The sequence below is a fragment of the Cavia porcellus genome, unplaced genomic scaffold, assembly GCF_034190915.1.
Source record: "Cavia porcellus strain 051 isolate PalLab524CR breed Dunkin Hartley unplaced genomic scaffold, mCavPor4.1 scaffold_11, whole genome shotgun sequence".
Lineage (NCBI taxonomy): Eukaryota > Metazoa > Chordata > Mammalia > Rodentia > Caviidae > Cavia > Cavia porcellus.
In genome coordinates this window covers 41,527,060-41,551,525 of record NW_026947494.1, presented here as the reverse complement: position 1 = coordinate 41,551,525, position 24,466 = coordinate 41,527,060, and the positions used below count along the sequence as shown (strand labels likewise).

At 32.7% G+C, this 24,466-nt stretch overlaps 1 protein-coding gene across 1 annotated transcript in view; it reads right to left on the bottom strand.

Moving 5' to 3' along the window:
* Positions 1 to 3,250: 3,250 nt before the first annotated feature.
* Positions 3,251 to 24,466, bottom strand: part of Itga1 (integrin subunit alpha 1) — a 146,683-nt gene continuing 125,467 nt past the window's right edge. Inside the window, exons 22-29 of the mRNA XM_003470253.4 lie at positions 23,784 to 23,873; positions 23,512 to 23,614; positions 20,766 to 20,879; positions 18,889 to 18,993; positions 18,641 to 18,745; positions 12,332 to 12,424; positions 10,176 to 10,292; positions 3,251 to 5,150 (exon numbers count right to left, since the gene is read on the bottom strand). Of these exons, the coding sequence (XP_003470301.2) occupies positions 5,106 to 5,150; positions 10,176 to 10,292; positions 12,332 to 12,424; positions 18,641 to 18,745; positions 18,889 to 18,993; positions 20,766 to 20,879; positions 23,512 to 23,614; positions 23,784 to 23,873 (772 nt within the window). The 3' untranslated portion in view covers positions 3,251 to 5,105. The remainder of the gene's footprint in view (positions 5,151 to 10,175; positions 10,293 to 12,331; positions 12,425 to 18,640; positions 18,746 to 18,888; positions 18,994 to 20,765; positions 20,880 to 23,511; positions 23,615 to 23,783; positions 23,874 to 24,466) is intronic.

Genomic DNA, 24,466 nt, shown 5'->3' with positions numbered 1-24,466 from the left:
GAATTTTATATAAAATAACAACAGAAACAAGACGAACAGCTCTCAAATCAAGGAATCAGGAAGAAGATACTGATCTTTGCAGAAGAGTGGAGGATTCAGGAGTTAAACTCAGGGAAAGATGCATCCTCATCAGTTAGGAACTGGACTTCCTGGGCACCAGATTCTGTCCTAGACAATCAGGCCAGGACTTAGGAGCCAATATACGCAGCTTTACATTTTCTTCAAGGTTGATAGATAAAGGCTGATATTTTGAATTCAAGGTTGAAAAACCTAAGTTGCTTTGAATTTCCAAATTTAAGGTAAATTTCAATATATGAATAAAAGGCAATGAGTTTTTCACTGGATTATAATGTTATGGTTTAATACTATTTTTATTGTTCTGAATAATAATGGTGTACAACAGACTTTCATTTGGGAAACAGCAACAGGTAGCACCTTGTACCCCCAACTGCCTTTTTTGGTGCCAAAGACCAAACCTGAGGCCTTGCATAAGCTGCACTTGAACAATTATCCTGACCAGTAGTCCTGGCCCCACCCTAGCCTCTTGCAATGTGCTTTGGGCTTCCTTTCACTGTGCAGTAACACAGTTAAGGTCCAGTGGTAGTTTCAGGATTTCTGTGTGGAAGGGGTTTTGGCACAGTTCTCTGGTTGGAAACAAGTATCCAGAAGATTCACCTTGAAGTTGTGTTTCCAATTAAATCATACATTTAAAAAAAAAAAACATAGCACTAGTTCGAAACAAAGGCCCATCTCTTTAGTTTTTTAAATACTTCCACAGCGAGGATGAGAATCATAGATTATTAACATCATTGCTGATAGGGACCCATGTAGTTTGTAAATCTCTTAGAGTGTTGCATCTCTGACACACACTAACTTTGCTCCTGCTACATTATACCATAGCAACTTTGAGGCTGGAAATGCTGTATAAATAGACAATTCACTGAAGCTGGCATGCACAGAAAATAGTACACATGCTTTATGAACAGACTTTTCCTGAAAATCTCTTATTTGGGTAGAAGACTAGAGCGGAGTAGGTAAGGTTTTGAGTGGTTTTAGAAATCAATTAGGAGTGCATAGATACAAGTTTTTTTTTTTAGCAATTTATTTACCAGAAACCATTTATTTGGACCATGACATGACTGCATGTGGCACATGAGACAGGATTTGGGCCCCAGCATTTTCTAGGTTGCTTAGTGTTGTGCAGAATGAGACAGACAATTCACGCAGAGTTGATGGTTTGTTCAACCAAGGCACTGCCTATGGACAACTGCACCACTTGGAAGTGGATGGGTTGCTATTCACAGCATGCAAGCAAGGGCCCCACAGACCAGGGCTTCTCACAATCTCTTTCACAGCTCAGTGTTACTTCCTGACCAACCAAGTACTTTTTTCTTTTGGTGCAAACATTTCAGAGTTTAGGTCTGTTTTTATAAAAGGGAAAGAGGGCATTTATTTATGTCAGTGTAGGCATGTGACTGTACATACACATTTCTAGATAAAATTATCATAGCTGTCAAAACATCAAATTTTGTTAAAATATTTCTTCCCACAGCTTCTTTTCAAGCACACTTACAATACAGAAAATATTCAGGAACTAAGTTGGCCATGAGTCTACTGTTTAGAGGAAAGTATCTTCAATCATTTGATCATTAAAATTTAAATTTTATCATGTTAGTTAAAATATTTATAAAGGATAAACTGTCATAATGTTGTTTGCAGTGCTGTGGATTCCTTGAAAAAGTAAAACAGTCTCTTTGTGGCTGCCGAGTAGATCTGATTTTCAATATGGGTTACATTCCATTGCATTTTCTCACTTTCAAATGCTTCCTCTCTTCTCCTGCAAGTTCATATCACGTTATTAATATTAAAGAGACATTATAATTTTAATAAATTTACATTGAAGAATGGGAAATTAGGTAGCAGAATGAAATTGGTTTAATATAATTAGCAGGTTAGCATAATTTGAAATATGATCATGTTGAGTGTACTTGGATATGTAGATATATCTATCACTCTACCTATCATCTATCCATCATGTGATCTTTTTCAGGGATGTGCTAGTCAGCTTGTACTAGGTCGTAAGGACTGAACAACAAATTTCCAGGAATTTAAAGAGCTATTTAGGCTTATCATGTTGGAGGCCTGAAAAATGACTATGGAGAGAATTTCTATACCATGGAAATTGGTAAATAAACAAATCAAAGATTTTTTTTCTTCTTATAGGGCAAGGTGTTAAATAATTTACCAGTATGCCATTGTAAGTTTGGTCAAGAAAGGCATTGCAATGTTCAGAATAGAAGTCAATAGTCATTTAAGGAAACTATCAAAGGTAAATAAAAAATCTTTGGTAATTTAATTTTTCCCATAATTTCACTCACTATTAAAAATACCCACTAAAGGGAGGAGAAGAGAATGAGAAAAAAAGAAGCAAGACGTATCACATACAGGTACAAATTTCATATAATGACTATTATCACTATGCATATCTAAGATGTGTCAATAAAAGTATAAAAATCCAAAAAAATACCACTCAAATTTCTTGTTAATTGTTTTAAAATAGAATAACAGAACTTAGCATATTTCCTAATTATAAATATGTTATAGGATATTTGTACAAACCTATTTTGGAACCTCTGTTATTTTTAAAATCAAAGCCTCTACATGTGTATTTGGCAGAAATAGATAAGCCCAAATATAAATAAAAAACAAATACTATATGGAAAGTGAAGGAATCAAACTTTTCTTTCTGCTGAAGCTTTTGTGTGTTAATTTCACTTGGCATTGTTTAGGTATTTTGTATTCAATCTGCCTATGTACTTGCATGTATATACATACATAAACTCGTATCTACCTCAACAAATTGCCATATTAGAGAAATGGGATCTCTGGTTCATGATATATACAACCAGGTATGATTTATGGTAAAAACTGTATGAGCAAATGGCCATGCAAGCTAGCTGATCTGGTCAAGTCTGGTCTCCTCTGTTTCCTAAAAATTTCAAAATATTCCCCTTTCTATTTTTCCTCCTTGGCTTAGCAATGTATTTTGTTTAAATATGCACATTTACAGTTCAATTAATGCTTTGTCTATGAGTCACACAGGCAAATATGGATTTAAATTTGTCAGTCTGATTTACTTCTAAGAAGGTGCTGAGCTCAGAGCAAGGTTTCTGAGCTGGTGAGTACTGGAGTATGCAGTGAAGTTTTTTGGGAAAGAAAGAACAAGTAGAAGAATGCTTCCTGAAGAGAGGAGAGAGAGAGAGAGAGAGAGAGAGAGAGAGAGAGAGAGAGAGAGAGAGAGAGAGAGAGAGAGACAGAGAGAGAGACAGAGAGAGACAGAGAGACAGAGAGACAGAGAGACAGAGAGAGACAGAGAGAGACAGAGAGAGAGACAGAGAGAGACAGAGAGAGACAGAGATTCCAAAAGCATATTATTACAGAACAATGACAAACCAGCCGGATAGCTAAGCTCTAGAAAGATTTATCTCTTTTTCCAACTTCTGGTAATGCTGGCACCTCCTAGTCACATTTCTAAGTCTTCAGGATTTTAGACATAGAGGTGGACAGTCAGTAGACAGACTGACTCTGAGTCGTAAGGTCATTTCTTTAAAATTAGACTCAAACAATTAAATTCAGTGCCGTTAGTTTCTCTGTTGACTTTCATGAAGAAAGCAAAATTCAGCACATTTTAGATACTGACAGATTCTGATGTTATGATAGTAAATCACGTGGAGAAATTGAATGTTGCAGCAGTAGTTCACACATACATTACATATATTCATTCACTGTTACCTTCCTAAGAAATGGAGCAGTCTGGAGCCTTAGGAGGCTGCAGAGTTCAAGGAGCTGAACAAATTACTTTAAGAACAAAGAAGCACACACAGAGGTGTGATAACTTTCTGTTGTTTGTGCTTGCAACCCAAAATTCTTCAAAATACATTTCTAGGGCTCTATTTAAATATTGAAGTAACTTCTTGGTAAAACACCTTTTCTTGAAAATAGTAAATGTGTTTGGAAATTAAATATCTTTTTTAAAAATGAAAAATACACATATTCTCACAGCTTGCGGGTTTAAATGAACCCTGTACCAAGGAGTTGAAAAACTCCTATTTTTTGTAATATTCTAGAAGTTGCTCAGCAAAGATGATGTTAGCATTTCAGGGTTATCCATCTATGCTGATGTGTTCTACCAAAAGCATTTTGGCATGTCCCCAATACAATATGGCTTTGCATGATAAATCACTCTTATCCTACACAGAACTGCTTTAAGTTTTTTTCTGCATAAAATGTTTCACGTTTTAAAAGTCAGTATCACTCTTAAGCATGTTCTGTAAAAGTCTAAATTAATTCATTCAGTGCATTTGTTTTTAAACAATGACCATCTTAATTTCTATATTACATAAAATATCAACTCAATTGCACTATTTTCCAATCATATTGGAAACAAACAGACAAACAACATTCCCAATTACAGAACATAATGTAAATATTTTTTCAGCCCATGTTGTATATGGATTCTACTAGGGAAAATATTCTGATTTGAATCGGGAGAAGTGATCACTTTTAAGTAATTCATTTCTTGACATTTAAAAATGCTCTCAAGTTGAATATAGCCATCTATCAGGAATCAATGGAAAAATCTTAATTTATATTAGTTCAAAATTAAATGTATCAATGATCATAAAACTCTGTATTCTTTAAATACTATACTTTGGATGGTGACTTAAGATATAAACCTATTTGTATAAATTATTTTTCTTTAAAACACTTTGTAATTTTGCTTACTCAAAAAAGTGAGTAATTAATTAAAATATTTGTCATTGCTTTATAAAATATATCTTTTGTGTATTCTTTTTGGATCATGCTTGATCTGTTATTTACTGAGTCACTAATCCTTGATGGATTACATTGAGTTATGTGACCATGCTTTTGATTACATTATAAATTTCTTGTCACATATTTGAGGAAAACCTGAGGATATGTCACTTGAATAATTGTTATTCTTTTCTTTTACAAAGTATTTCATTTCTCCATTTTCTTCTTTGGTGGCCTTTTGAAGAATCCAATCAGTAAATAATAGTTATTCATTCCTCTTATAAAATATTTCATTTCTCCATTTTCTTCTTTAGTGGCCTTTTGAAGAATCCAATCTATTGAAAAAATACAAGACACAATATTTATTATTTTAATTTATTTAAAAAGTTCCAATCTCTTTGAATAGAATCTAATTTAATACTACATTGGTAAATCTGGGCATACAATTGATTCATGTAATTGAAAATATTTTATTACTGACCTATTAATTTTAACTGTCAAAAGGATATTATTTATCAGATTTATATCTTATTCTTATCATTTTAATTGGTAAACTATATGATGTCTCTGACAAAAAAAAGTACTATATGTATTGAGCTAATTTAAAAGGTTCTAGAAAATATTTTGAGAACCGTAAAGTTGCAGTTAGCCAGCACTGTTCCTACTTTACCACCATCTTCTTTTTTCAGGAATGTGGCAGCAAATTTTCATCAAATAACTATGATCATAAATTGAGGTCATTAGCACATACACGAAGTCTAATAGGTAAGCCAAGGCTAGTGTGTTAAAGGGACTTTTGAGTTGTCTGGGTCAACTTTAAATGGGTCAGATCACCTGCCTACAGGCTTGAATGAGGGGCCTCATAAAGACATTGTTTCATTTAAATGTGAAAATTTTTTCATAATAAGAAAAATTTCACAATATAGTGAATGTGAATCATTTCATTATTCCTTATCATTTGGGGCATTGTAACAAGTTATAAATTCTGTATTTATTTCTAATTAAAGAATAGTAAACATAAATATGGGAACTGGAAGGCATCTTTGCAATGTCCTAATCTAAAATACCTAGTATAGAAAATAAAAGAAATTAAAGATTACAGATAAGTAGCTCTTTAAGTTTGTTTATGTTTTAAAATTTGAGAGTGTGAAAACATAGGTCAAGCAAAGGTAATCATTTAATTTGAAAGTATAGTACCATTACATAATTTTAATCATAAGGTTACATAAATTATATGAGGAAATAATATATTTTAAAATTAATTATTGAACATTTGAAGGCTTTCTGAGGGTAAAGGGTTAAAAGTAAGCACATTGGATGGGAAAACTTTTTAGGATTCCTGCCTGTCTTTTCCCACACAGAATGTAGTTGGTGGTAGATGAGCAAAAGGTGATAACAGAAAAAATACACATAAAAATGGTAATAACTTTGTTGTTCCCAGGATGCCAGCTGTTTCACAGGTCGCGAGCATTTTTCTTTCAGCCAACTGTAAAATCTCTATATTCACGCATTGTTAGGTTCCTTGACTTGTGCCTGCATGTCCTGGGTTGAGAATAAATCAGATGAGGTTTTCATAAAAGCTACTGGAGGACTGTAAGCCTTCTTTTCTTTTTCTCTGCCTTGCTTTTGATTTTCTCTCCTGTCTCTCTCATCTCTTTCTGTTCAACTTTCCCTTGCTTCCATGCCCTAAATTTCCTATTTTAAAACCTAACTTCTATTATCCAATTGTTTCTACATAATCAATTTTGTAAACAGTGTATGTTTACAGATATTTGTGGATCACAGTGGAGATTAGGAGAATAATTATATTTACAAACTAGACTAAGCCAACTAAAGATAAATTCTGAGACTAGAAAATTAGTTTTTGGACTCCAGATTTTTCTTATAGTATTCACTTTTCTTTCTTTTTTCTTGCATTTTTAATGAACATTTTAAAACTTCTTAGTTCAAAACCCGGTGGCAAAAAATAAGCATTAAATGAATATAATATGAAATAAATATTGAATGACCAGATTTATGCTGATATATAAAGACTAAAAAAGTGAAGTGCTATAATCTTCCCTTATCCACAAAAGATATCTTCTAAAACTCTCAGCGGATGTGTGATATATTATTTTTTCCTATGTGCACATACCAATGATAAAGTTGATAAGGTTTAATCTATAAATTGGATACAGAGGTTAAAAATAGCTAATTATCAAACAGAACAATTATAATAGTATATTTAATAGTGGTAGTTATTTTTCTCTTCCAAGGCATCTTTTTATAATGTACTGTATTTTTTTGTTTGTTTGTTTGTTTTTGGATCCCGGTTGGCTGTGGGTGACTAAAACTGTTGAGAGACTGGATAAGAAGATATCTCTATCCCTTTCTCCCAATATGTTATATTGGATGTGGGATGCAATGCTTTAGATTTAAAAATTGCTCTAAAATTCTGATTTTGGAAGGTGATTAGACCATGGAGGTATGAGACTCCATCCATGGATTCATTGGAGTTCAGCACTCAATGTCCTGTTAGGAGGAGGGGCCTGGTTAGAAGTGGGACTGGTGATGTAACCTGGATGGATGTATTCTTGTCCTTTTCTCCTTCTCTTTATCTTTGCTTCCTGGCTGCCATAGTTTGAACATCTTTCCTCCCAATAGTCTCCTGTTTCTACATTGCAGCCAGCCAATCATGGACTGCCACTGTGAGCCAAAATAAACCTCTCCTCCTTTTAAATTACAGGTGTTAGGTACTTTTGTCCCTGTGAAGGAAAAAGACTAAGACAGAAAAGAAAGACTTGGGATTGATAAATAACCATCAAATCTTAAGCATCAGTATGAAGCAAACTAGAGGAGGCACGTTCTACTGTCTCCTGGTGTCTTTGTGTACTGTCATTCTATTTATTGGTTACATTGGCCTGATGGCATCTCTCTCAGCATACAGTACCGTATTCAAGACAAGTTTCTCAGCCTATCAGCTACTAAAATTCTGTAAGATTTAATTTCTGTCATGTGTACTGTAACTGATTTTTTTGCTCCAAAAGGACTTGTCCTATCCTTTCATGTAGTCTTGTATTATGATGGTCTACTGAATATCCAGAGTGGTGGGATCCAGGGGAAAGGGGAAGAAATGGAAGTCCAGAGGTATCTGATCCAGATTAGTAAGTATACAGGCATTTATCAGGATAAGGGCAGCTCTTCTGAACCCACCACAAACATAACTAAGATTTCAGAAAGACTTGAACCTAACTATAATGCAATGGGAGCAGAGGGATTAATCTTTTTAGTAAAAAAGAGTTTCTGAATATCTGAAAACAAGGGATCCTCATTCTAGAACCAGGTGTTTTTCTTCCAGGGAGTTTATGACGCTCTTCCCTAAAGTCTACAGCAGCAGTGGGATAAACTGAAAAATAAATGAGCTGTGGAGGCAAATTATTGCTTAAATTCAGTCATTTACCAGCTGGTAACCTCGAGAGAACTAGTTAGCTGTTTTGCTTAACAACCTTGGTGTACAGTGCAAAGAAACTTGGTTGAAAAGGCTATTGTAAGGACAGCAGAGAGATAACAGATAGTGTTGGCACAAGAGTCAGATGCTTACTTTGAACTTTGCTAGTCATGTGAACCTGGAAAACATTTAACTGTTTGTGCTTCTATTTCCCTATATACAAAATGAGGCTCATAACAATGTTTCCCTCATGTGTTTCTTAAGAATATTAAGTAGGAATGCTTTGAGCCCTGTTCTAACGCTTAGAACATCTCCTGGCAGATGTTAAACATTCAGTAAGAACTCCTTTCACTTCTGCCTTGGATCACAGTTCTGATTGCTAAGCCTCCCTTAAGTATTTAAACTGACTAAACCTTTTGGTCAAGAGAGCCTAAAGTTTATTATGTGACCTTTGGGGTCTAAAACAATCTTAGACACCATAGAATGTTTCAGTACAACATTTACCGCTGATGGAAAAAATGTGTTTATTTTTACATTGATGCCTTTTTAGACTAAAGATCAAAATATGGAGGTATTTGTCTTAAACAGAAGCGTGAGGCCAGAGAGAACTTATCTAAACCTCAGCTCTGGCTTTCCTATTCTCTTGTTAGAGATGCCCTAAAACTTTGTGCTCAGAATATAAGACCATACTGCAAAAAATCATCAGAAATACAATGTGCTAATGGTGCTTATAAATAAGGAAACTACTTCCAGTGGTTTCAAGTATAATCAATAAGCCAGGCCTTGGATACCACAGTGTGGCAAAACCAGGTATTACAGAGAACTCTGACACCTTGTAAGGAGAAAGAATTGGATGTTGAACTTGGTGGAAAATTTTGTCTTGAAAATTGTGTTAAAAAAAAAAAAAAACTTACAGATTCTACTATTTAAATTTCACTGACTTACATCTTTAACCTGGCTTTATCTTGTCCTTTGACAGTAAACTCCTAACAAGGAAGTTACTCATTTAGAAAGAGTCAGAAAGGATAGGGACAATTGGTAATTCAATGCTAGAGAAACATTATTTGGTTAGTTAATTTTTTCTATATTAAAAAAAGGAAATGTGTAGCTAAAGTCTGTACTTTGAAAATGTTTTAACTACTTAACCAATTACTAAGTAAAACACAACTAAGAATAAAGACCAATTTGATTTTTAATTGAAAAAGCATTACATTTAACTTTTCTGCAGGATTTTATTTTCTTTATTTTAAAAATGATTATCACCAAAATTTGTTTGAAAATGAAGCAGTTCTAACTTTAAAAATTCTTTCGTATCTCAGCCTAATCGTACCAGCTGTAGAAATATCCAGAGTAACTGCACAGAAAAATAGATAGCTACCCAATTTTACAAAAGGACTTGAAGTTTAAAAGTCTGTAAAACTTTAAATCTCCCTTTTTATAAGCTTATTAGCAAATTCTCCATGCTTCACTCAGCATAAAAATACTACATAAAATTTTTTTACATTAAACCAGTATTAGATCTTTAAAATACATACAAATACGTGATTAGGTCAATGCTTATCTCACCTATGAATATACTACTTATATGCCCTCAAATTTACATAGTAATCATTCTTTTCTTTCATTTTTTTGTGTTTATAAAAGTAATACAAATTTTCAAATGTTATTGACATTTGAATGGCCTCTATAAACCTAACCTCTAGAAACTCTCTATAATTTCTGAGGATGTCTTTCTCAATTTTTTTTCCCTTTACAAAGATAGAATCAAACCTGTATGTAATATTTAAAATATATTCTTTTTATCTTGGTCATCATTTCCATGTTGATTTCATTGCTGTTTAATACTATAATCCACAGCATGGAAAAAATCATAATTCATTTCACCAATTTGCAGATGATGGTTGTAATACATCTAAAGAACTTTGGAGCTTACCTTCCACAGTACTAATATAAGCAGCATTAACAGCAGTAATCCAGCAAAGGCACTCAAGAGGATAACCCATAATGGCACTCTTCCCGGTAACCCATCTTTGGATATTTGAATGGCAAGCTGAAAAGTATTAAACAAATTGTTAACATAGATAAACACCTACTAGAACTCCTAGAACCTTAAATTCTTTCAGATTATAATTTTCCACCAAACAGTATACTTAATCTCAGTCTTACATATAGAAAAAATATTGACTTTACATTGAAAAATGCTTTTCATCTATTATGAATCCCTAACTATATCAGAATTATTATCACCAAGAAAATACTAAGAAATTTTGTCTTTCATGACTTTATACACAGAGAACTGACAATGAATCAGAGTAGGGTAAATTACTTTTTAACTCATAGAATCCAAACTATTGTATGTTTTGAAGAGTTATTAACAGATAAATATATTATCACGATAGCATTAATAGGCTGGAAGAACATAGGCTCTGAAATAAAAACCTGACTAGGTATTCTTATTCTAGTTCTAATAACATAATATGATATAATTCTAATTATAGGAAAGTATAACTTTTATTGAACAAAATGTACAAATATAGAGCTTGTAGATATTTATCCCTTCATCTAATGTGTTTTTCATTTACACTATACTGTCTCTTCCAGTTGATTTATCTCTCTTTCATGTATAATTTAGGTCCTGGCTAAAGTAAAATAGTTTCCCAGTATTCCAAATACTGAAGATTTATAGTGAGGCACCCAAGCATCAGTGAAACTTGTCTGGTCTGTGTCCCATCCCTTAGATATCTTTAAAAAATCTTGATTTGGGTACATATTAATGGTTAACAATATCTTGACTTTCTGTATCTACCTTTACTATGAAATACTTCAATTTCTCAACCTAGAGGGAAAACTAGGGTTAGAAGGAAACTAACAGGGACATTCTTGCATATAATAGATCTTAGTCAAACTCCCTCCATCAGTCCAGTTAGGTCAATGCCAATAGACTGGAATATAGATATATACAGAATTGACCATTAAGATAGATTGTAAAAACTTCTAAAATGATTGTCTGAATTTAAATATGGAAACTGAGTCTAGATAAGATCAGTGATTTCTTCAATAGCACGCAATCATGAAATGATCACTTTGGAGTAAATTTATCAATATAATATAATTTTCCTTTAGGATGAAATGTAAAGTAAATATCTCCAAGAGAATTTTAAACTAACATTTTAGGAAAAATAAGCTAATTTAAAATTTTAACATAACATATTTAAGAATCAAATATATTTTCTTCCAATATAATAAATACAGTATTTTTCAAATTTTAGTGAAATGGTGACTTCCCTGGGAGCGGAATGATTTTGCATTATGTATTGATCATACTAAGGGTTTTTTATGAAGTGGAAATTATAAAATGCATGCACTTTCTTTTTTATAAGGGAATATGCTTACCAGAGATCACTGACATTGGAATAATTTAAAATAGACTGTTTTACCTGAACCTATGAATGGCAGCAAGGTTCTAAATGGAATCTGAATGAAACTTGACTCTTGGGGTGTTGTTTATTTTCAGGGATATTTAAATTCTTGCTAAAGTTTTTGTATCCATACCAAGTGCTTGGTATTATCTCATAGAAGTTTAAGGTTAAAAACCTAAATTTGTATTTTTAAGTAGAATTCAGTCTAGGTCTTAGGTATTACTAGTCTATCATCTCATTTTTGTCTCAGACTTCCCAATGACTAAATGAAGAAACCTATAAAAAATTCACACACATGTTTCTGCATAATATACAGGCATTTTTTGTAAAGAAATATTTTTCCAGTTTTGCTCTACAGATATCACCCACATTTTATAATGTCAATTTTAAGAAGCAAAATTACAAATGCATCGCTTGTTATCAATGTAAAATTAAAAACATCTACTTGCAGTCAAACACGGCATGTTAGTTGTAAATATGATTTTCCTAGTTTCATAGGAAGAACAACAAAGTCACATTTGAGGGTAATGAAGTATAAACCAAACAGTATCTCCCACTTACTGAGAGCAGTACCAGTCACAGCTTATGGGAATACAAGCAACTATTAAAAATTATGTCACGACATTTGAGTACAATGCAGAATGTTTTCAAAGCTTAGAGCTGCACTTACTTCTCTTCTTTGGTTGCTACTACTTAAAATCAGTGATGAATTTTCACTTTGAAGATCTCCTCTTATTGTGAGATTTAAGCTTGAAAAATGTGTCTGGAAAGCAGATAGGATTTGTTTTAATACAGTATGCTATCAAAATGAGAGCTAGTCATGTTTAGGAATATAGTTAGTAAATGTAAAGTTTTCCTGAGATTAAAAACACTGGCTTTGTTAACTTCCAAACGGAACTGATACTATCTAATGGTGGCAAAGTACACATTCTCCTTCTTGGACTCTGCAAATCTTCGCTTAGATTACTGAGTGAAAATAATTTTACAAAATATTTCCATTTTGATTTTTTTCTTAGAGAAATAAACTTCAAGTTCTGCATACCTTTAATGCAGGAATAAATAACTTCATCAATGTAACATTAAATAGCTATATCGGGTTCCATATAGGCACTTATTTAAGACTAATCATAAAATTGCCGATATTCAAGAATGTGTTACTTAGAGTAGCAATTAATATGATCAAACCTAAAAATGATTTCATAGCATCAATCAAATACTTTTTTTAGAAAAATGAAAAATCTAAAGGACTTTAAATAAAAAATCTAAAGGATTAAGAATATAGCACCAGCTTAACATGTACAAGGCTCTGAGTTTAATCCCCAACACACACACACACACACACACACACACACACACACACACCAACACCAGGTAGGAAGTGTAATTATTTTTTTAAATCTTTTTTTATTTTAAAGAGAAAAAACCAATAAACTAAACATACAGAATTTGAGAAACAAGATAATAGGAAATTGACAATGGTTAATATACTGCATATTGTTATCTTAAAGTAGTTGCTCAGATTACAAGATATAGGCATGCATAATTGATCAAACAATATAAGTACAATGTAACAATATAAATACAAACTGCTGTTCAATGAACTAAGAGAAATCAATAGTATAATTCTCTTAGCTATCTTTTGCGTGTGTATATATATTTTTTTCTTCCTTCTTTTATCTTTTCACCATTCCCAGTTCTTTACTTTTGAGATACTTGTTTCCCTTTCACAATATCTATTGTAGATTTTGGCTCTTACTTTTTCAGTTTCTTATACAATGGAAACAATATGATGTTTACATGTGGGTCTGGTTTCTATGAGTATGGACTATAGTTGCATCCATTTACCTATAAAATCCTCAATTTTATCCTCTTTTATAGCTGAGTAGCACTCCATTATATAAAAATACCACATCTTTTACATCTATTTCTCAGTCGATAGACATTGGGGTTGTTTTCAAGATTCAGCGATTACAAATTGTGCTGCTGTAAACATAGGTGCACATATATCTCTGTGGTATGATGTTTTTATTTCATCTAGGAAAATACCCAGAAGGGGAATAGTTAAGATAGAATGAAACCTTCAATCCTAGTTTTTTGAGAGACTCCATGTTGATATCCATGGTGGTTACACAAGTCTACACTCCCACTAACAGTGGAGAATGGTTCCTTTTCCCCACAGGCCCTTCAGCATTTGTTATTGGTTGATTTCTTGATGGTAGCTGTTCTTTCTGGAGTAGGATGGAATCTCAGTGTTGTTTTAATTTGATTTCTCAAATAACCAATGATGCCGAACACTTTCTCATATATTTATTTGCCATTCATATTTCTCAAATGCCTGATTTTGGATTAGGTCTTTGAATTTGGAGGGGTCTGAATTTTTCAACTCTTTATATGTTCTAGATATAAGTCCTTTGTCATAGAGATAGTTGGCTAACTGTTTTCCACACTCTATAAATTTTCTTTTCAGTCTGTTGGAAAGTTATCATATCATCTGCGAATAATGATAGTTTAACTTCTTCCTTCCCTATCCTTATTTCTTTTGTTTCTTTCTCTTGTCTATTTGGCTAAGGTTTCCAGAGCGATACTGAATAAGAGGGGTGATAGTGGATATCCTTGTCTTGTTCCTGATTTTAGATTCAAAGATTTAAGTTTTTATACATTTAGTATGATACTGGCTATGGTTTGTCATAGATGGCTTTTTATTAGATTGAGGTAATGACCATCTATTCCAATTTTCGGTATGGTTTCTATTATGAATGAGTGTTGGACTTTATCAAATGTTTTTTCTGTACCTATTGAGGTGATGGTGCGATTTTTGTCTTTGGCTCTGTTGATATTACATATATTGATTTGCATATATAGAAACATCCCTGCATTCCTGGGATGAATTCCACTTGGTCATGTTGTATAATCTTATTGATGATTTACTGCATTCTGTTTGCTAATATTTTATTGAGAATTTTTGCATCTATGTTAATTAGGGAGACTAGCCTGTAGTTCTTCTTTTTGCTTGGGTCTTTCTCTGATATTGATATGAGGATAATACTTACCTCCAGGAATGCGTTAGGGAGAAATGCTTCCCTTTCAACTTCAGTAAGGAATTTGAGGAGTATTGGTGTTAAATCTTCTCTACATTTCTTACAGAATTTAGCTGTGAATCCATTAGGACTCAGGCTTTCCTTTGTTGGTAAGTTTTAATTACATTTTCAGTTTCATTAACTGATAATTGGGTTACTCAATAGTTGTATATCTTCTTGATTCAGCTTTGGTAATTCCTATGTTTCTAGGAATCTCCATTTCTTCTATGTTTTCTATCTTATGTGAGTAAAGATTTTCAAACTAGGTATCGTGATCTTTTGAATTTCAACAGAATCTCTAATGATATCACCCTTTTCATTCCTTATTGCATGAATTTGACTTTTTCTCTTTCTTTCTTTCTTTGATAAAGTTAACTAAGAATTTACCAATTTTATTTATTCTCTGAAAGAACTAACTCTTCAATTCTTTAATTCTTTGTATTATTTTCTTAGTTTCAATTACATTAATTTCTGCTCTGATCTTTATAATTTCCTTCCTTGTGTAGGTTTTTGGCTTGACTTGCTCTTTTTCTAGAAATTTCAGGTATAGCATTAAATTATTTGTGTTCCTTCTGTTTTCCTGATGTGAGAATTCACTGCTATAAATTTCCCTTAGAATTGCTTTTATTGCTTCCTGTAGGTTTCTTTAAATTATATTTGCATTTGCATTTGATTATAGAAGTTTAACTTTTTAAATTTTGTCTATGACTAATTAGTTGCTTAGGAAGGTGTTATTTAATTTCCATGTATTTATAGAGTTTTTACAGTTTCTTCTGTTATTAATTACTAACTTATTGCACTAAGATCAGGTAATATGTATGAGATAATTTCAGTTCCTTTGCATTTACTTAAGCATATTCTATGGGCTAGTATATGATCTATTTTATAGAATAATATTTTAGAGAACAGCTGCAAATGACAGGAATGTGGACTCTGATCTTGCTGGATGGAACAATGTAAACATCTACTAATACCATTTGTTCACAGATTTGGTTCAATTCTGTTATTTCTTCACTGATTTTTTGTTTTGTTGACCTGACTGTTTGTGACAATGGGACATTAAGGTCTCCCATTACAATTGTGTTATTGCTTATACCTTTTTCATGTCTATTAATATTTGTTTTATATAATTGGTTGCTTCTGTATTTGGTGCATATGTATTTATGACTGTTATTTCATCTTCTTGAATTTTTCCCCTAACAAGTATGTAGTGAGCTTCTTTATCTTTTTTGATTATTCTTGGTTTGAAGTTCACATTGTCTGCAAACATAACAGCTACTAACCCTACTTTTTTTCTGGATTCCTGTCACATGGAGTATTGGTGTCCATCCTTTGACTTTTAGTCTATGAATCTTTTCTTTCAGATAAATGTGTTTCTTTTATATAGCATATTGTTGGATCTTATTTCTTGATCCATTCTGCCAGTCTGTTTCTTTTGCCTGGTGAACTGAGGCCATTTTCATTGATGCTAATAATGGACATGTGTTAGCTTGTCTTTGTAATGTTATTTTCCTGCTGTTGTTTCCTTAAGTTTCCCCTCTGTTGAGTTGCTTGCCCTGCTTGGTGATTTCTTTCCGTTGTTATTGCTAGAATTTTGGTCATTTTTGTCTGTCTAAAATACCTTTCAGTATCCTTTGTAGGGTTGGTTTAGTAGTAATGAATTTCTTCAGTTGTTCTTTGCCATGGATGCATTTTATTTCTCCATTAATTTTGAAGCGCAGTTTTATAGGGCATGTCAGTTTGGGTTGGAAGTTGTTTTCTTTCCGGACTTGAAACACTTCACTCCAAGCTCTTCTTAACTTGATGGTTTGTGCTGAGAAGTCTGTCATAATTCTAATAGGCTTTCCTTTAAGGTGATCTGTTTATTTTCTCTAATTGCTTTTAACATTCTGTTCCTGTGCCGAATTTCTGGGATCTTGATTATTATATGCCTGGGTGTAGATTTATTTTGGTTAAGGCTAATTGGTTCCGATATGACTCACTTTCCTGAATGTCAGGTTCATTTCCCATGGTTGAAAAATTTTCTGCTATTACTTCTGCAAAGAGATTTTTTATGTTATTAGTGTTGGTTTCTGCTCTTTCATTGACACAATTATTCTTATATTTTTCTTTTCATCATCTTGTAGCTGTTGAATTGTTTCCCACTCATCTGTTATTTTCAAAAGACCTTTCCTTTTGTAATTGCTAGCTGCAATTCTGTCTTCCATATCTGAAAGTTTATCTTCAGTTTCATTCAAGTGGTTTTACCAGATTTCAATGAAATTTTTGATTTCCTGGATATCTGATTCCAATTCATGCACTGTATTTCTTTCCTGTACTGATCATTTAAGGTTTCTATCCTCTTCCTATCATCATCTTTGATACTAGGGATCAAAGTCACAATCTTGCACTTGTCAGGTAGATGCTTATACTGCTAAGCCAAATAACCAGCCCCTTTTATCTATTTTCTTACTGCTGTAGATTTGCTGAGCATTTCCTTTAGAAACGTTGATTTTTTTTATCTGAGAGATTATTTCTGATCTGATTTTCTCTATATCCTCATGGTTTTGTTTCTTTACTTCAGGAGTTGCTATCATTTCAGAAATTTCAGGTGTATGTCTTTCATTTTCTTCTATGTTGATATCTCCTGAACTTGTTCTGGGTGGGCTGGAGATCTGAGATTGCATTTTGCTTCTTCATCTTGTCATCTTCTATTTCAAAAAAAGTTTTATGTTGTTTCCTGTGAAGATCCTTATGAGTCTTTGTAGTGGGTAGCAGTTATCACTAGTATCACTACCTCTCTAGGAAAAGTCTGTTCTTTAGGAATGTTTTCTATCAATTCTGGATTCTTCCTGAGCTGGTTGCTAGTCCTGTGAAGGCCTCAATCACCTGTTGACTTGTATTGTTATTTCATAGATTTCACATCACTAGTTTCCCCTGTCCATTCAGTGTCCCTCAATTGGGACCATGTCAACTACTGTGTCACTGGCATTCCTTCTGGTTTTTGGCCCTTTCCAAATGGTTCACCTCACTCCTCAAAGTAGCAAGTGGAGAAGTCGCCTTCCTCAGGTACACTTTACCTGGGTTGCCACAAAGGTGGAGTAGTGACAGGAGTGCCCATTGCCTCTGGTGCATTCATCTGGGTTCCCAAGATGGCAGGGGGGAGATGGGAGTCAACTAAATACTTTTTAAGAGAGAAACAATACGAAATTCCTTAGGTTTTAAAGTAGTCTTTTGATACACACAGTTGACTTTGTCTTTCAAAGTGTATTTACATAGTGTAAAATTTTAATAAATATATGTATGTATGATAGTTAAGATAGTTATGTTAATTTCTATTAGTTCATTAAAAAGAAAGGTTTGTGCCTATATTGCTTGATCACTTTTTTATGACTTTATCTTCTAATATGAGCAACTACTTTGAAGATAATAGGCAATGTATTAACAATTATTACTCTCCTACAAGATTGCTTTGAAATTTTGTATCATTGTTTTATTGTTTTTTCTCTTTAAAATAAATTTTTAAAAGTTCAATATAATACAAGTTCACATAGATGCCTGCTATGTCCCGTGTTAGTAGTGCCAAAGACTGTTACTCTGTAATTCCTCATTCCTTCACTGGATTCCAAATTGTTAACATAATGACAAGCTTTGGTCCTGGAGAGTTATTCCTCTCAACAAAAGAGAATAGGAGAGATCTCATATAATGTATTTTTAGAAAGAGATCTTGGAGACAACTTAGTAATTAATAGGGAAGATTAATCCACACAGCTGGTTAGGTAGAGCTGATGCTTAGACTACATCCTGATTTCCAATCTCATATTCTTGCCATAGCAGTACTGAACTTCACACATTCATACTAAGCAGTAAACAAATATTTGTGATTTGACTCGATAACTGCAAAGAATAATGCAAACACTTACTTTTATAAAAGTTGGTTTCCACAAGATGAGTGAAACATTTACTTGGCTCACGTCAGATGGAAGGAGATTGCATGTGATGGTAGCAAATTTACATGTTTTGCAGTCCTGTTTGAATGTCCAGAGGTAATATTAATAGCCTTGCTATTTAACAAAAATACTACAGTAAAATACTTTAGATTGTTATTTTTCAGGTTGATGTTGAACGTATTCTACTTTTAAAGCATGAGGTAAAATAGCACTTAATTTACCGGAAATGTGCCTCGTTTCAGAAGTTCAGATTTTGATATACTCATTTTCGTTCCAGAATTGATACCAAAAGGATCCTCTAGGCTACGAGGTCTGCAGTTTGCATTCTAAAAAGTAAAAATTGTTTTTATTAGACAATGCCAAAGGGAAAAGTGAATTGGTATAGTAACATAAAGAATCTGTGAGTGATACCCATTGTCATTAAAGATGTCTTTGTAACAGAAGAGGCTGTCAAGTACCATCCATATATTTCTATCCTCAGAAAATAATTAGCATTATCATGGCAGTTTTGAATTATAATTGATTCCAGTCAGGTGGTAACAGAATGAAAAGCATGCTAGTAGAACTTACTATTTTATGAGTAATATGCTCATTAATTTGTTTTCTTCAATGAATAGTTTGTAAATTTCAACAACACAGGTTGAGAAAAACTTAAAACTCAATTGAGGAGAAGAGCATTGTTGTTTTGTGTGATGGTCCATATGTTGACCTACGAAATAGAACTATAAAGAACTTTTATCTGTGTTTGTATATTTATCCAATAATACTTTTGAGTTCCTGCATACCAAAGATAAGATTCTTTGTATATGAGGGAGGAAGAGATCAGCAGTACCCATGTAAATGCTAAAAAGCCATGATCATAACAAACAAAGTTTGATTTTGGATTGTTTCTCTAGACTTGATCTGATTCAAATTTTGTGTCTTGGATAAAAGGTAATATGAATAAAAATTCACAAAGTAATATGAAAATTAAAATCTTTCCATTCCTAGATTCTGTATTTTAGAACTAGAGGGAAATTTCAGTTTATTTTTTCTTAATAGGGAAGATTAATCCACACAGCTGGTTAGGTAGAGCTGATGCTTAGACTACATCCTGATTTCCAATCTCATATTCTTGCCATAGCAGTACTGAACTTCACACATTCATACTAAGCAGTGATTATGAACCCACAGGTGCTGCTGCTGTTTCTTGATTTTTGAGAGCAAGTTTTTAAATGTGAGAAAAGAAGACAGATTTTTCAAATGTTGAAATCATGCATGAATTAATACTGTGATTTTTCATGCTTTGGGCACTAACCAATAATAATTAACTAACATATATTCAGTGCTAAAGACACAAAGAGGGTGAAATATTTCTGTTGTTTGGGACAAGTGCATAAAAATATTTATTACTTTATGCATAGTTGTATATGTTTAAGAACACCTGAGAAGTATCTTTAGAGTTTTGTTTGAGCACTTTAAGCAAATTAAAAAGTATAACATATATTTTAGGCATAGAGAAACAATTATCTAAAATCTACTGTAGCTGATTAATAATCCAAAGATGGTATGCCCAAATTTTTAATGCCCTAAACTTATAAATATGATCTTATTTGGAAATAAGAATCTTAGAAGATAAAATTAAATTTAAAAATTCTCTGAATTTGAGTGGATCCTAAATGCAGTAAGCAAGAAGCGAAAAAAAATCAGACAGGAAAGAAAACACAGGGAAGAAGGCCATTGAAAAACAGACACTGGAGTTAGGTGGTCACAAGCCAAGGAATACCAAGATGTTAGGCAGCCATCAAAAGCTAGGAGAGAGACTATGGTGTCCTGAAGAAACTGACCTTGACTTCGGGTTTCCGGCCTTCTAAACTATGAAATAAGAAGCTTTTGTTATTTCTTAAGTTATCAAATTTTGGTACATTTTTTACATTTGCTTCAGAGAACTAACTACTGTATCTACTAAACAACTAGTGGAAACTATTATTGTTTTTTAATTGTATAAATGTTATGTTCCTTCAGACTCTTTAAAATTAGTGGCATGCAGAGGAAAAAGCTCAAAGACAAAGTGCAGAGGCAATACTAAAGATATAATTGTAAGGCACACATGACTTACATCAGAAGATGACCATCCATTTGGGTACAGCACAGGAAAACCATCTGATGTCAAATTGGGGAATGAAATTGACAGTTTAAGCTCTGGCATTGGAAAATGTCCTCTTTTTTTAATCTATAAGAAAAAAGTTAGAAATGTAATTTCTTCCTCTTTTAACAGTATCCTTTCCATCATATGTAGGGCCTAAATTTTTAAATGATACATTAAGTTGCATAAAAATTTGACTCCCAAATAAATATGGGTTATGCACTGTACAGGAATTGGCTTAATTAAACCAGCAATGAAATATGTTTTTATCATATCAGTTACAATCATATTGTTCTTTCATCTTTCATTCTTAAAATAACTTTGGGATTAACAGAAAATCATAATCACTTATGTTCCTTTCTAAGAACACAGGGTTTTGGAGCCAGAAGAGAAGAAAACCACCTCCTGATCCATGTGGAATAATTTTGCAGATTTATAGTTACTTTAACTCAGTTCATAATTCCCAAAAGCCATAAACCTTCTCAGTTCTAGCTGGGTAGGATCTGTTGGCATCATGCAAGCAAACCAGACTCCCACTTGCTTCCCTTCACAATTCTATCTCCTGCTGTGTCACTGAGTTTTGATAACACAGTCTGGTAAGAGTAAGACTGACTTTCATTTCCATCTCTACTTGTTGCTACCCACTAAACCTGAATTTTCACTTTCTATCACACTGTGCCACCAGTGTTGAATGTAGCATACAGGGCAGGATAGACAGGATAAAATCCAGCAGGAAAGTGAACTCACTTTCCAGAAGTCCTTGCCTGCTTAGCAGGTAAAATTGAATTGAGGCCATCAGGTGCAGTAGACCTCCTTCATACCATAACACGTATGATCTCCAGGTCCTAACCCTTCTCTTTGGGCAGTCCCAGTAGGAGCCCTTTGAACTTTACAGATACCATAAAATCCACCGCCTATCAGACTAAGACCTCTAGATTGCCAGTTTCTCTAATGGTTGCTGAAGATTAAACATGTTGCTTAATCCTGGAATTCTGGAGATTCTTGACTAGTTGTGCCTTGGCCTTTGCAACATGAATATGTTCCTTAACTCTGTTCCTGTGGTAATATACCCTAGGCTTGCTTGGCATGGCCTCCCATTTGAAATTCACTTGTTTCCTGATGTATAGTCAGAAATCATACATTCCATTATTATCACTTATTTTTATCATTAAAAATATTCAAGGAAACTACTGAAAATAAATAGAAAATGAGTTTACTACAATTCAACTATCTTAGTAAGGATTTAGTATATATTACATCTTTATTTGTATATATTAATATTTTATGAAATTTATGTCATATAAAAACTTAAAAATCTGGTACTGACTGTAAAATTTGTCATGCTGTGGCATTTTTTGCCAAATAGGGTTTTTGAGAATATGACTGTTACTGGCTGAAGACACAACCACAATATCAGTATTTGTTGATGATACACATCACACTGTGCTAATCATCTTATTTGTATTATTGTCTTAACTTTGCTAATAACACTGGCATTAGAAGCTTTTATTTGCATTTTATCTATGAAATATCAAGTTAAAATGAGAATGAAAGTCTTCCAAGGTCAATGAGCTGGTAAATAATAGAATTAGGATTTACTATTTTAAAATGTAACCTCTACTATATTACAACAAGCTGCCTTTTATTCGAATATATATTATTCCTCACAGAATATATATTAGTTAACTAGCATGGTTAAACTGTTAAAGTGTGACCAAATATATCTTTTAGTCTACCATAAATAACATTGTTAAGAATACTACTGAAATCTTTGTATCATCAATCATTTCCTAGGGAAAATTTCTACCAGTAGTCACTTTTGTTTTTATGTCATTACTCTACTGAACAATGTTACTTATAGCAATATCATTTATAATAGAGAATATATGTTTCAAATTTAACCCTGATAAGCTGTAATAAATGAAGATTAATACCAGATAACTTTTTCATTTCCTCCTTCCTCCCTCCTTCCTTTCCTTCTTTTCTTTGTCTCTCTCCTTCTCTCTCTTCTTGTCTGTCTCAGTCTCTCTCTCTCCTTATCTCTGTCTCTGTCTGTTTGTCTGTCTGTCTCTCTCTGTCTCTCTCCACTTGCTAATTCTGTTATCCCAAAAAAGTAAATCTTGTTGCAAAAACCTAAGTTTAAATTATAAAGATGCATCCCGAAATTGAGTAGAGGACTTGACCTTCTTTTCAATTTTCCAAGTATAACAAAGAGCACAAATAAAACAGCAAAATTCATGAGGACACATTTATTTCTACTTTTTAAGATAAATTTTTCCATGTTGACAATTGTCCAAACATGAAAACTATCGTAATTTATGACTGTGTTGGGTTATTTCATACTTTTGAATGTTCATTTATATCTATCATTTACATTGGTCCTTTTTCCCTTGAGTAAAAATAATGTAAAAAAAATATTGTAAATGATTTAAGGAGTTAAGACTGGACTGTTAATAGGTAGTATCAGTTTGGTTTCATGACTTATTATTTTCTGGCCAGTCATTCTAAATTAGTGTGTCTTAGGAGGATACTAAAAATACAGGTGTTTAAAATTGACTCTATGAATAAATTTTATCAACTTAAAGTATTTTAAACTAGTAAAATTATAAAGAAGAGTATGTTAGGATATAGAGATTAAATGTTAAAACACTGTGTTTAATAACTTAGTTTATAAATCAATAAATAACTCTTTTAGATTAGCTTAGAGATCAATTCTTACCAAGTAGAAGATGTTAATTTCATTTCCAATGTCCTCAGTAGAATTAATTGCTTCAGGGACTGTTTCATTGCTTGCAACTGAAATATGGTACTCACTTGCATAGCTAAAAAGAATTAATTTTTTAAAAATTAAACACAATAAATTGTAACTTTAATTTGGCCTCATTTTAAAAAATTTTTCCACACCATGTAATTCCATAGAGATACTTATAAAGAGTTCAAATTTTAGGAAAGTTTTTTATTCAGAAACATAGAAATGTGATGTCCTCCTACCTGGAAAACTGCAGTCCAACTTCATATTTTACTGGGATAGAAATATTTACTGCATTATCAAAAAGTGTTTCAGAAGGTTCTTCACTGTCACTAAAAATATATAGCATATTTACATCAATCATTATACTATTGAATATTTAGAGACATTTCTAAGCATTTGCAGAGGTGCTTATATTGGCAAATAAGTAAAAACACAAAGGAGTAGAATTCTTGGTTATCTTCTACTAGGAGTAAGGAAGATCAGACGTGGGTACGGTTCAAAATTCCCAGGTTGATTCTGATGTGCAGTTACAGTTGAAAACCACACTTATTTAGCTTCCCAAAATTCTGTTACAATAATTTTAAGAAATGCCAATTTTCTCTATTAAAGTACACAGATTGCTGGACTTCTCATTTAGAAATGTGGATTTAATAACGTAATTTGAACAAATGTTTGTTTTTAACAAAACTGATCTCAGATAATATTTATCACACATGAAGGCCTTGGAAGAGACAAAACTACAATCATACAAATGAGAATAAATCTAAAGCCTTCTGTTATCTCATTTTGCTAGTCTTTTCAGGTGCAATACTTGGATTCATTATTTGTAAAGTATTTACTTATTTCCTTGATTTTGGTTATACTAATTATATATAATATACACAATAAATTATGCATAATTTTACTATAATATATACATATA